A 13,621-nucleotide genomic window follows, 5' to 3' on the forward strand; every position below is an offset into this window, starting at 1 on the left:
AAAACACAGAGAGCAACATTGTGTTCGATCTGGCTCACAAGCAGGAATTCACTCCCTGGAGCTCACAGCTACCTTTATAACCAGGTGCCACCACCTAGGACCACTTGCCTCCACATCTTGACTCCTTGAAGCTTAGACCTAAGAGAGTGTCCCCTGAGAGATGCTGAGCCTTTACCTCTCCCTCAAGGGTCACCTGGTAAAATTTCCTGGTAGAGTGATCATTCCTACAGCCCCCAAACCGTACAACACAATAACCGCAACATTCATACAAGAGGTACACATGGTATACTGTGGAGAAATCATTCTTTGTATGTTTCGATACTAACCTATATTGTTCAGATCTATTAAAATGAAAACTTACCTTTGCGGGTGTGAGAAAATGTGGTGTCCCAGGATGGAAAGGATGTGAGATGACGTGGAAGTAGGCAAGTGGGTCAGTCTTTGGGTTGAGCATCCACACATCCCATTTCCTCCAGGATCGTATTTGTGTCCCTTCCTGTTAGTGTAACTTACCTGTTCAATATGTAATGAAACGTGACTTGCCTTTGATGCCATTGATAAATTTCCTTATAACCAAAAAAAAAGCAAACGCTTTGACAATTTTTGTCATATAATTCTGTAGCCATGTGTAAATAGTGGGTATTTCTATATTTATATAAACTGTCATAGAACTCTTAAGTGTGGAATACATTCACACTCAAAACCCTGGGGGACAATTTATGGGTGGTCATTATAAAACTTTTTCAACTTTGCTTTAGGTTTGAACATTCTTATAATAAAATGTTAGGCAGGGGCTTCCCTGGTGGCGCAGTGGTTGAGAGTCTCCCTGCCGATGCAGGGGACACGGGTTCGTGCCCCGCTCCGGGAAGATCCCACATGCCGCGGAGCGGCTGGGCCCGTGAGCCATGGCCACCGAGCCTGGGCGTCCGGAGCCTGTGCTCCACAACGGGAGAGGCCACAACAGTGAGAGGCCCGCATACCGAAAAAAAAAAAAAAAAAAGTTAGGCAAAAAATCTTTGGTGAAACTCAGTGTAAAAACTGTCCCTAGGCCATTGGCATATTGCTACAAGCTGTACTGACATGATCTGAAGGGTTTCGTGGTGTAGGTTACATGGGTTGTTCAGCATGCTGTTTTTGGGTAGAGTAACAGAGGAAACCACACGGGATTCTTCTGCTTCTTTCAGACATTTCTCATTGTTTCTTCTGTAGCCTTGTGTACTTCTAAAGTAGATGAGCTTTAAGCAACGCAAAAATGTTCTGAATTGTTTTATAAATTAGTCTTGGGGCTGTTGGGTTTCCTTGAGGTGGGAGGGTACTTATACTTTGTGAAAAGTAGATGGGCTGGGTGTGGATAGGTTATGCTAATTATGCATAATTATCTTTCACTGAACTTAATGAGTGAAGCCATACATGAAAGCACACAGGGCTCGATTCCTAAGAGCAAGGCCTTTACTGCCCCAGCCTTGTCAGGCAGCACCGGGTGAAATCGGACCTTGCCACTTGAGGGAAAATGTACCAGTTGACTTGCTAGAGCTCTCCTGGCCTCTGCTCTCCTCTGATTTGTCCAGAGAGCTTTTGCAGCAGCTCTCTCCCCCTTCTACCAGCCTCCTCTATCTCAACTCTCCTTCTCTTTTCCCAGCCTCTCTCCCGGACACATGACCTTGCTAGTCTCTGTTGGATGCCTAACTCTGCAGGCCTGTGTCCTCTCTTCAGTAACGTAGCTGTCTTTGGGGATCGTCACTTAGTGCCATGAAGCATTCTGTTTCTGTAACTTTTACCACTTTTTCTGGTATCAACTTTACAGTTTCTCATTCTTCGGTCTCAGCTAGAGACCCATCAATTAACATGAACTTGTCTCACAGCCAAGAAATCCAATAAATGTGATGTCTATAACAGAGAGTGTTAGGGTAACCCCCTGTCAGAAGACCAGGCTCTTCAATAGCCCCGGCTTCTCAAAAGACCAACTTGGAAAAGACGTACCCCCCTCCAAAAATTATAATCCTATTGTTTAGAATATTATCTTTGTAACCATATCCTATTGATACTAGGCCAAAATGTCTCCTATTGTTTACTTGGACATCATGTTTCAAAGAGGCCAAGATGACTTTACACAACTTCTTCCTTCCGAACTCTAGTTCTGGAGGAAGCTGTGTGCTTTCAGGTGGGGAAGTAGAGTAGCGATGCAGAAGGATGATAACATAAGGGAATAGCATTTCTTTCTGATCGATATGCCAAAATCCTGCAGAATCTTAACAGGACCTTCCAGCTAATGAATCGAGCCCCCTGTGCATGAATGAACACCACTCTGTGTTATTTTGTTCCAGAATATTTTACAGTTTCTTTTCTTTTGTTTTGTCTTTTTATTTCAACAAAATGAAAATAGAGCTCGGAAGTAAGTTGTGTGAGCCGCTCCTCTCAACATTCGCAGAATTTCCTACTGGCTGCATGCACCCAAGCGGATCCTTTATTTGTGAATTTTAGTAGTCTGATTGCTGCTATGGAAATGTGTTCCAAAATCATGATATTTTCCTGTGATAAGTGAAGTTCACAAGGAAGAAATCAACATATGTTTCTTATTCTTCTTTTTTGGGGGTGAGGGCGGGTGGGGGGAAGAAGTAAAAAACACAACTGCATGTTACCTTTTATTCTGGCAGCTGCAGCTTACGTAGGCTTCCTGTACCAGTTCTCCTACCTTTCAGGCAGTTCAACCAGGCTAGTAGGGCTCAGGGCCGTGCTGCCCTCACGAGTTGCTGGAGGCTTCCGCTCTGGTGTCCCCGAACTTCATGTGCCAGCTCTGCTATGACTTACCTAAATTTTAAAAGAAAGCTTATGATAAATCCCTATCATAAGTGGATTTAAAAATATATCACTCCCAGCAAGGAGAGTGAGGTAAAGGGAACATCAGTCGACAATTGAAACACTGGTATTGAATTCTAGCCACAAGCTGTTGCCTGCAGAAAGCTCTGAGCTGATTCTCCTCCCTCTTTTTTTAAAAACAGGGGAAGAGCAGGTGTTTGTTAGGAGATAAAAACAGGATAGGACTAGCCTGAGACATTTTTCTTATAATAATCAAGAATTGGAAGAGAATTAAAGGGAATAACTCTCTCTCCATCTGTTCTAGTATTGGTTAATGTCTTGTTTGAGTATCATTTAGTCATCTAGAACACCTCTGTTGGTATAAATCCAGCACTTCAAAAACAAAGTCCTAATCTAACCCTCTTCTTTTCATACATGAAGAAACTGAATGTCAGGTTAGGGCCAAGGCGGACAGAATACATGTCTGACACTTAGTCTTTCTAGTACATTTCTCTGTAATGACCCACACATGTTTAAAGTTGCTTTGCTTGGTTTTTTTTGTTGTGTTTGGTTTTTTTTTTTTTTTTGACTTGTTTTTAAAAGGCACACATCAAGAATTGTAACCCTTGTAAGTACTTAGAGAAACATTCCTCAACGACATATTAGATTTAAATATATGTTTGTAAATTTCTTTTAGACTGAAACGTTTTCCATCACTATAATAACATAAAAAGGAGCCAGTTAAATTAGTTCCAAGTCTTCTAATAAAGAAACACATAGTCACAATCACAAGTTCTAACCTTAAACTGTTTTAGACTGTTAAAGATCATGTTGTAAGCAGGTGTCAGTTCAACTCTTACTGGCAGAAGGCACTGTCTCTTCACTGTGGAGCAGATTTGGTGACATATTGGATATCCACATTTCAGAACAGGATCACTGAGCATCGTGAACATGTGTTACAAAAATCTCCCTGGCAGTAAAATCTTGCCCTGTGAATTTTTTTTTATCCCTTTAACCAATTACCTTTCATTTAAATTGGGACATACTCAAGCGTACTCCCTCCAACATTAACACTATACTTTGCAAAGGACTCGTCATCAAAGTGATAAGGTTAGCGTGGGTTTTTCACAAAGCAGCTCAGAGAGACCTGCTTCTCTTTTGGAGCATGGCTTTGAATTGTTGGCTTAAAGGACAATCAACTACTTTTCTCTGGTCGGAAAATCTTAATTTCTTGCTACATAACAAGCACTGAGTAAATGTTTGTTGAAATATTACTGTGAATAAGTTAAGGAATAGTAGGTACTCATTCAGAATTTGTCTTTAAGAAAACCAGCTTTTTGACTGTCAATCAGATACACACATTGATATTTAAAAGTTTCTAAAGGTAACTTTACCAGTAGAAGAGATGCCACCTGTCAGACACTTTAATTGTCCTGTGCCTTTATCTAGAATAAAAATTAAAGGAAGTTCTCCCAAGGAAATGGTCTGGCTTCCCTTCAAATTCAATGGCAGTTTAAGATAAAAGTCAAGTGAAATACAATGACGAATAAGAGAATTATGTGTTTTGAGTTATCTTGCTGCTGGTTGAATAAAAGTTTTATTTTTGCTAATGAGAATCTCACTTATCACTGTGTTTCATCAGGTTCAAATACCTAACCCAATCCATTTCAGACTAAACAGGGCTAACACCTGTATCTAGTCACATAGGCATAGGAAGGTGCTTACTGCTTCCAACATTGATAAAATTCCAGTTGCTTTGCATTTTTCTTCCTATGTCTATTTGTCACGATACTGGGTCTTTAAGGAATGTTTTGGTTTTTCTCATATGGTTAAAGCCTTATGAGCCTTTCTCAGTTGAACTTTAACTACCTAGTAAATAGTTGTCCTAAGGACACCTCATCTCTTTCTCTCTCCCTTCCTTTTTGCGGTGTTGGGGAAGCATGCTTCTCATTGTACCAGATACATAACCAGTTTGGACTTTATGCCAGATATTCAAGGCATTATCCATGCAGTTATTTGCTCTTGTCAATTTTGTGCATGCTCTTTGGAAGGCTTACGATAGTCGTAGGGAAGAAAAGGAACCTTTCTGACTTCAGATTCTGTCTTTTAGATTAAGAAGTGTAAAAATGGAGCAGAGGAAACTGAATGATCAAGCAAATACCTTGGTGGACCTGGCAAAGGTAAGCTGGGGGTCTCAGCCCTCATGATTGCAGCTATTGGAACTAACCACTGCATAGAAATCAATAATGCTTCAGGAGGAGGCCACCCCAAACTTATTTAACAAATCAAACCAACAAACTATGCTGACATGATGGCCCAACTTATAAGAATTCTTCTGAAACTCTTACTTAATATGCACTTTCCCTACATACATTGTTCAACCCCATTCTAAAAGCTTTCCTACTTGCAGTGATTTGGAAGTTCAGTAAGAAACATAAGTGGACTATGAGATAGTACTTTGGGGATGCTTATATGTAGTTTAGTCTCATCTCTATGAGAGCAGAACCACATCCTAGGCTTTACTATGAGGTTCAGGGCTAAACAGGACTCATCAATAAAATTATTTTTTATATATTTTAAGCAACAGGCTTTCTATCCTGTTCCATTGATCTACCTGTCTGTTTTTGTACCAGTACCATACTGTCTTGATGACTGTAGTTTTGTACTATAGTCTGAAGTCAGGGAGCCTGATTCCTCCAGCACCTTTCTTCTTTCTCAAGATTGTTTTGACTATTCAAGGTCTTCATACCACTTTTTAAAAGGACATTAATAATCCCCAATTCTTCTATCAGTTATACACTTTATCTGGTTTATTTTTGGTTGTTCCTCTCAAGTGAAGTCCACTGTCAAAATGTGAATATTTGTCAATAATGACAACATTACCTTTCAATGTTCTAAATTCTATAGGAGGCATTAGAATAGATTTATGTATAAGTGTTGAGCCTGTTAACATGAATCCTTTGAAAGAGGCAACTCTCTGTTGGACCTGTGTTCTGCTGTTTGTTTGCTATAACTATGTCCTTTATAAAGCCTCCAGTATATTCTCCAAAAATTACATCCATTTGTCCTAGTCCCATGAAATAACACACTTAATTATATTCATTTTTTAATGTATATCAATAATACATACTGTATAAATATGTTGAAGATGAATATTTGATATCTTATACATAGAAGACGATAAGTGAAGTATTTAATGACTTACCCCTGGGAGATCATATATCATTCATTTAAGCTGGGCAGCACACACATACGAGGCCTGAAGATGTGCTCAGTATTTACACACATTGTTCTCACTGGGACACATCATGGACAAAGATGGGGCAGGTTCTTCCACCACTCCTAGATCAAATGATAAAAGAAATTGGGTATTTTTATGAAAAAATAAGAGACCCCTTGAAAATAATATATATATTATATATCATTTCACTATATGTAATATAGCATATATAAATACATATTATATATACTATTATATATAATAGATATTCTCTTGAAGTAAAATTATATATCTATGAGGCAAGATGCTGTATCTTTTAATTATTTTTCGTTTTGACTGTGTTGGGTCTTCGTTGCTGCGTGTGGGATTTTTTCCTCTAGTTGCGGCTAGTGGGGGCTACTCTTCGTTTTGGTACGTGGGCTTCTCATTGTGGTGGCTTCTCTTGTTGCAGAGCACGGGCTCTAGGCACGCGGGCTCAGTAGTTATGGCTCACGGGCTCTAGAGTGCAGGCTTAGTAGTTGTGCAGGCGCATGGGCCTAGCTGCTCCACAGCATGTGGGAACTTCCCAGACCAGGGCTAGAACCTGTGTCCCCTGCATTGGCAGGCAGATTCTTTAACCACTGCGCCACCGGGGAAGCCCCTCAATTATTTCTTTAGCGCCATGCTTATCATTATGTTTGCAGGACTATCCATGCCATAAGGGTTTCTGAACGAATGGATGTTGCTCATATAGTCTCAAGACTATGTATCAACAGTAAAAATAAAGTTAATGCACTCTGTCTTCCTGGCCAAACTCAAAGGAGGTGCCTGTGTTCCGAACAGTAACTCCCTTATTTAATCAGTTCATCATCATTTATCACCATTAAGAGGTTGTTAAGCAGGATAAGAGCACATATTATAGAGGGAAATGAGACAGGAGGGCAGGCTTAGCCAAAGGGGTCTAGGCTTGGGAAAGGCTGCACTGGGCTAAGGTTAATGTCTCCAGCCTTCCCTTCTTGAGCACCCCCTTCCCTCTCTGGCTCTGAGCTGATCAGCCCTGAGGTCTTCTTTCCCCGTCTCCTGGCTATTTCCGGAACTATAACTGGGCGTCAGAGTTATGAATACCCTTTGATCAGGACAACCAATTGCAAAATTCTCTAGGGCACCAAAAGCATTTTCCTATTTCAAACCACTTAGTTCTGATTCAGCCATAGCCAACAAGGTGGATTGGTAACTTTAGTGTCTCCCCTAACTTTTATTCTCTCAGCAGTTATCTGTAAAAATGCTATTTGACCCAATGGAGAGCCTGTAATTTGGAACATAGGAGAGCAAAAAGATATTAATTGCTTTACGTTACTAAATTACTTGATCAAATCAGTTTGTCCTAAACTTCATTCATATTCCACGCTCAAAATTTCTGCTACATCCTAATACCATCTGTACTATTATGTATTGTTCTTTAAATCGGCTTGTTTTTAAAAATCAGCCTTGCCCTAATTAGTATTAATTACATGTTGCAAAATGAATTTGACATGCTAACTTTTCTACAACCATTAGAATATATACATAAATATGAAATCAAAACGTGTTTGTCTACCTGCACACCACCTAAAATCCTTGGACATACCACCAGCAGTACCTGCACACCATTTTCTGCAGCTGGATCAAATTAAGGCCTAAGATCTTTTCTTTCCTAAATCCTGGCATTGAACGGACACACTGAATTTGCTTTGCCAGGTCAAGTGTTCAGTTAGCTGACCCCACTGCTGCATTGCATGTCACCGAAAGGAGACCAGCCCTCAAGCTCTGAGAGTTGATAGTTTGCTTCCAGGGCAAGTGAATTAAAACTTCGCTCTTCATCTCTATTCTCTCAATCCTGTTTTCTAGACCCAGAACATCATGTATGACATGATTTCCGACTTAAATGAAAGGAGTGAAGACTTTGAGAAGAGGATCGTTACCCTGGAAACCAAATTGGAGACTTTGATTGGTAGCATCCATGCCCTACCTGGGCTCATAAGCCAGACCATGAGGCAGCAGCAGAGAGATTTCCTTGAGGCTCAGATGGAGAACTACGACAAGCATGTCCCTTACGATGCTGAGCGGTCCCGGTCCTCGTCCAGGAGGCGGCGGTCCTCCTCTACAGCACCACCAACTTCATCAGAGAGTAGCTAGAAGAGAATCAGTTAACCACAAAATAAGACTTTTTGCCATCATATGGTCAATATTTTAGCTTTTATTGTAAAGCCCCTATGGTTCTAATCAGCGTTATCCGGGTTCTGATGTCAGAATCCTGGGAACCTGAACACTAAGTTTTAGGCCAAAATGAGTGAAAACTCTTTTTTTTTTTCTTTCAGATGCACAGGGAATGCACCTATTATTGCTATATAGATTGTTCCTCCTGTAATTTCACTAACTTTTTATTCATGCACTTCAGACTTTACTACTACATTATATGATATATAATAAAAAAAAAGTTAATTTCTGCACATACTTGTTTGGTCACTTGAGATTTCTAAAGGTTCACTTTTCACATTATTTTCAAGGTGAAATGACTGATTATCACCCGATGCACGTTGATCATTTTTATTTCCCACTTTGCCAATTGGAAGAAACTTTTCCGTTACTCCATACCCTAGTCACTAAGACTTTTCTCTCGTTATGAAATATTATAGTCAAAACCATTTGACCCAGCCGGCTTACTATTCTTTTTGAGTTCCCCATGTCTCATTTCTAATTTAGTTTGTTTCCAAATTATGTGGAAAGTGATGCTGTTACATCAAAGCCTGTATATAAACTAGGGGCACAGATGCTTTCAAGAATTATTTTATTCCCAGTTTACCAGGAAATTTACTTGAAGAAAGTATCAGGGTACACCACTGTCTATGAACTAATGTTGCAGAAATTTAGATCTAAACTACTTATTTCATCTCTTCACATGTATTTATTTATCATGAGGGACCCGTGATGCACTCTAAGCGTTTGGATTACACACATGCTTATTCACATATACTTGTGATGGCGCAGCTCCTAATAGCATAATCAACATAAATGAGTGTAACTCTTAACATGTCACATACCACCTGGCAAATGGTCTGTACTCTTGGTCTGTGCATGTTTGGTACAGGGAGGTGAATGGCAACTAGTAAATTTCACAAGTTTTATTAGGCTTGTTTCACAGGCAGTTAAGATGGGTTTCTGTGAAAGGGAACTGGTCAGTTACTGCTGCAAACACATCTCTTTCCAAATTTACTCTAAGAATCCAGTGGATTTAGAAAAACCACCTTTGAGGTGACAGCAGTGTGGAAGAGCTGGTCAGTGGTAAGGGTAACACATCATAAAAATAAGGCTTCATTTGGACAGCTCTTAAACCAACCCTCTTGGGTTGGCCTAAACTTAAAAATGACTCCTTCATTTTCAGAGAAATCTGCTTTTGCCCTCTTCTCCTGTATTCTGCACCATACCCTTTGGTGTGTACCTTACGACATTGCAAGTTGCTAGTATACCAAGTATTTTTCTTCTTTAACACAAAACTAGAGCTATACATTCATCACCTTGCATAATTTAATGAACAAAATCACTTTCATAACTATTCTCTATAACTGAGGCAAAAATCAAACATTTCCATTCAACATCAAGGACATAAAAGTATGATTCCTGTAGATTGCTTGAGAATCACTTACCATTTATTACCCATCCAGAGTGGCTGAAAATGAAGCTCTTTCATGCGTCTTATATATGTCAGTGTAGGACAAAGCCTGGAAATAAGTGAAAGAAAAACTATTAGAGCACTGCTTACCAGAACATACTGCTGAGTTAAACGAACTGCAAAATCCTACCCCATCAGGATTTCTACTTCATGGATGAAATAAAAAATTTTCTTTTATTTATTCTGGGTAACATACAAGAATATATCAAGTATTTGGTGTGAACACTGGATGTAAGGAAGAGATATTGTGAAAAGATGATTAATTTCTTGCAGTTGTTGCAGCTAGTTCTTGTATATGCTATCTCTACTGTGACTGAAAGGCCGAATAGCAGAGAATTCAGTTTAATTATCATCTTACTGATCAATTAGCCCCACCATCCCAGAATACTAGAAGATTAGGGCAAGAATAATGTATTGTTCCTCTGGCTGAAGAAGAGAGAAGAGAGAAGAGAATGTGAGTTTTAATTTAGATTTCATTGTCTGCTGTTTATTCTCCTATTCCCAATTAACTGCAGCTCATGTAGGATGTAATTCTTTAGTCCAAAATTGATCTTACTTTTCCTGTTTCTTTATGCAAAGTATATGAAGACTGGTGATGATTCAACAAAAGTGTATGATCTCTTGTTTCTGTATTTTAAACAATACCAAATAACCACAGTTTTGAAGAGGAGGTGAGGACTCATCTGTTGCATAGACCTTGTGGTCAGCAATTTGCTGAATGAACCCAACTCTACCTGATACTACCAAGCCTCTCCCCACATGGCTTTTAACATTAAGAAAGATCCTCTGAGGGCTCCTTAGATAACCAGTCTTTAGTGAGATCTATGACTTTCTCTAACTTATACTTTGTTTTCCAAAATTTCTAATGTTAATTGAGTCTGTTACACTTCAACCGACCACATCCTAGCCTGTCTTTTCTCTACAGCCAGTACCAGAACATATGACCACCACAAATCATTGTGAATTACAATAGCACCACCTTCCTCAATAATTTTCTTCATTTCCCCTACTTATACACAGTGTCATGGGTTAGCCACTAGAAAGAAGACTCTATGCTCTCAAAAAAAATGATGAACCAAAGTCATAACAAGTAGTAGATCTAGGAAATTTCATATGCTTTCTCCCTAATTTCACCTCCATTGGCAACAGTTTTCCAAGAGACTCTCCATCAAGGTATCTGTAATGATCAAATAATTATATTCCAAAACAATATGGGAACTGGGAGAAAAATCTGCTGGTTAGGTTTCATTCAAATCTTGAGAGATGGATTAAAGTTTTACATCCCTACTGTCTTTCAACTTTGCCCAGTCTTGAGAAGTAGAATGACAAAATGGAAAGAATAGGGAGTTAAAACAAGTCAGAATTGGGTTTGGAACTGAGATCTGCTTCTTGCTATAGCTCTACGTACTTGAACAGCCTTAATCCTTCTGAGCCCCCTTTTTCTCATCTACAAAAGGAATATAAAAAGACACAAATATCAGTGGAGCTCTGTAAAGCCTTGTATCTATTTTACCAAATGATGGTAGATATTCTTAACGCTATTTCCAATATAAGGCAATTAAATATTAAACACCCCTAAAATATTACCTACCTTATAATTTCAATACCTCGCAGTAGAAGTTATAAATTCTCCCCCTCACCTAATTAATTCTTAGAACAAGTTACTGGACTCTGGATTCATTTATTAATTTCCTGATGCTGTCACTGTTTTTTGTTTAATGTGGTCCTAGAATATCAACAGGTATACATGCTCTTTGTGATTCTGTCATACTCTTACTTCTTCTTGCCATCCCAGAAAATCTCTTCACAAAAATGATCCAGAGATGCTGATGATGATTGTGCCCTATGCTTAGGACTTGGAATACTTGATTACGGGTGTGCTGGTACCATCAACCAAGACTTGGACCAAAGGGCTCACTTCCTTTTCCAAATCCATCCCTATAGGTTCAAGTCTATGAGCCTTCACATACTTCTCCCTGTCTGTGTAACCCTCCCTGACACAGCGTGTGTGTTCTCGCTGAACTGTCAAGGCAGTCTATTCAGAAAAAATGATCAGACTGGTGGTTTGACAAATAGAGTCCTGGAAGATGTGAGGCTTGGAGCCCCTCATCAATGGGGATGACACACGGAATTCTTTCCTCACTGTCACTGTTGTGAGAAGCCCTGCTGGGCATGCCCTATTTCAGTTTCTTAGGCCAGGAAGCAACAACAACAAAAAAGCCCTGTCAGTGATGCTTTCTAATACTTCTTCTATTAAATATGTCACAAGTCAGTGAACCCAGAAATGGAAAATATAATGTCACAGATATTTCTTATTTTGAACTGTTAGAAATACTTTGAATTGTTTTCCCCCCAACCTAGGCTTTTCTCCAGTTACGGGTTTTCCTCTGACCCAATGTTCTTGCTGTCCCTACATGGTAGTGGGGGAGGGGAAGCAGCTACAAAAGTAATTAGAAACCAGCGGGCCTGCTCATCCTGGCAGTGTTAGGACCACTGGATTGGAGCTTGCTCAACTTCAGATCCAGCTAAAAGTAGAGTGTGAGGAAGGTAGTGGTCCACAGACCGCAGCCAAGTAGGAAGCTGAACAGAGGGATACTTCCACTCCAGGCCTCCCACTTTCTTAATAACTTGCCTCCTCTACTCCTTGTTAGGAAAGCAACTCTTGCCTCTCTCCATAGCCCAGCCTATTTAGTTATCAATTTCCCTGTGGTCATCTACCATGGCCAAAAAAATACAAAAAAGAAAAATCTGGAAACAAGATATATCTTGTTAATCAATCCTAACACTTAAAAAAAATATTTGGGGACAGGGAAACCTAGTGCCCTTAGCTAAGGTGAAAGAAGGAAAATACTTGAGGACTTTAACTCAAAGAAAAAATGAACATGCACTGTGGGATGTTTTGCAGGTATGAGGGACAAGGGACTCAGGTCACAGAACAAACTGTGTTCCCACCCATGCTCTGAGGCCAGGCCACCTATCACCTCTGCTAAAACTGGGCAGTTACTGAGCCCTCAGTCATGCAGGCCAACACCTCACGTGCTTATAGAGACTGTGGCCACCAGCCCTCCTCAGATGGAGGGTGAGGGATGAGATGTGACAGTAAAATAAAGATATTGGCATCTTCACTGTAAAGAAAGAATCAAAACTGCTTTAGGAAGAAGACATTTGGTACAGCATACAACAAAAATCTAACACCTTCTGGTCATAACATTCTAAATCTACATTATTCTGTCTAAAAGCCCAGAATCTTCACCATGCCACCAACTATCCCTTTCAGGGGCCTAGAGTAGATGCAGCCTGTCTCTTCGGTTTTTACACACATAATGTGATGACGTGTCACTCTGAGTCTGACTACCTATCATCCCTCTAGCTCATTCATTCTCACTTTCATTTGTTATACTGCTTATAAATGGAATTGTTAGGTCAAACATTCATATTTTGGGGAATATAAGTCCAAAATTAGCCTTTCTGTTGGATAAAACCACGGTGCTTCAGAGAGAAAACTGACAGTGACTAGATAAAAGGCTTTAAGTGAGCCAATATTTTTATTTTTGAATTTGTAGAGGGAAAAACATATACTGTAAAGAAGTTTTGGCATCCCTTAAATATGACTGCAGTAGGGCATTTTCACTTTCTTTAAAACCTTAATTCTATATTACTTGTATATGTTCTAAACCATGTTCAGGGAGTTTGAGGGTTATAATTAACAGAGAGCACTGGCAACGAAGGTGTTATTGCTCTTAAATCAGGCTGCAGTGGAGAACAAAAAGGTAACAAAAATTTTCTAGTGATTGGGCAATATCCCCAGTGTGAAATCCTTTGTACCTGCATTAGATTCCTGTCCCCTCTCTTTTCTAGAAAGAATCACATTAAGAGGATACTTTTTCTGTATCAATAATAGAGAGGACCTGAAAGAT

The 13,621-nt window shown here is 39.6% G+C and overlaps 1 protein-coding gene across 1 annotated transcript in view; it reads left to right on the forward strand.

Moving 5' to 3' along the window:
• The window catches only part of KCNN2 (potassium calcium-activated channel subfamily N member 2), a 327,085-nt gene extending 318,651 nt beyond the window's left edge, over positions 1-8,434 (forward strand). Inside the window, exons 9-10 of the mRNA XM_060143406.1 lie at positions 4,907-4,976; positions 7,883-8,434. Coding sequence (XP_059999389.1) covers positions 4,907-4,976; positions 7,883-8,170 — 358 coding nt within the window. The 3' untranslated portion in view covers positions 8,171-8,434. The remainder of the gene's footprint in view (positions 1-4,906; positions 4,977-7,882) is intronic.
• The last annotated feature ends 5,187 nt before the right edge of the window (positions 8,435-13,621 follow it).

Source organism: Lagenorhynchus albirostris, chromosome 3 (assembly GCF_949774975.1).
Source record: "Lagenorhynchus albirostris chromosome 3, mLagAlb1.1, whole genome shotgun sequence".
NCBI classification, from domain to species: domain Eukaryota; kingdom Metazoa; phylum Chordata; class Mammalia; order Artiodactyla; family Delphinidae; genus Lagenorhynchus; species Lagenorhynchus albirostris.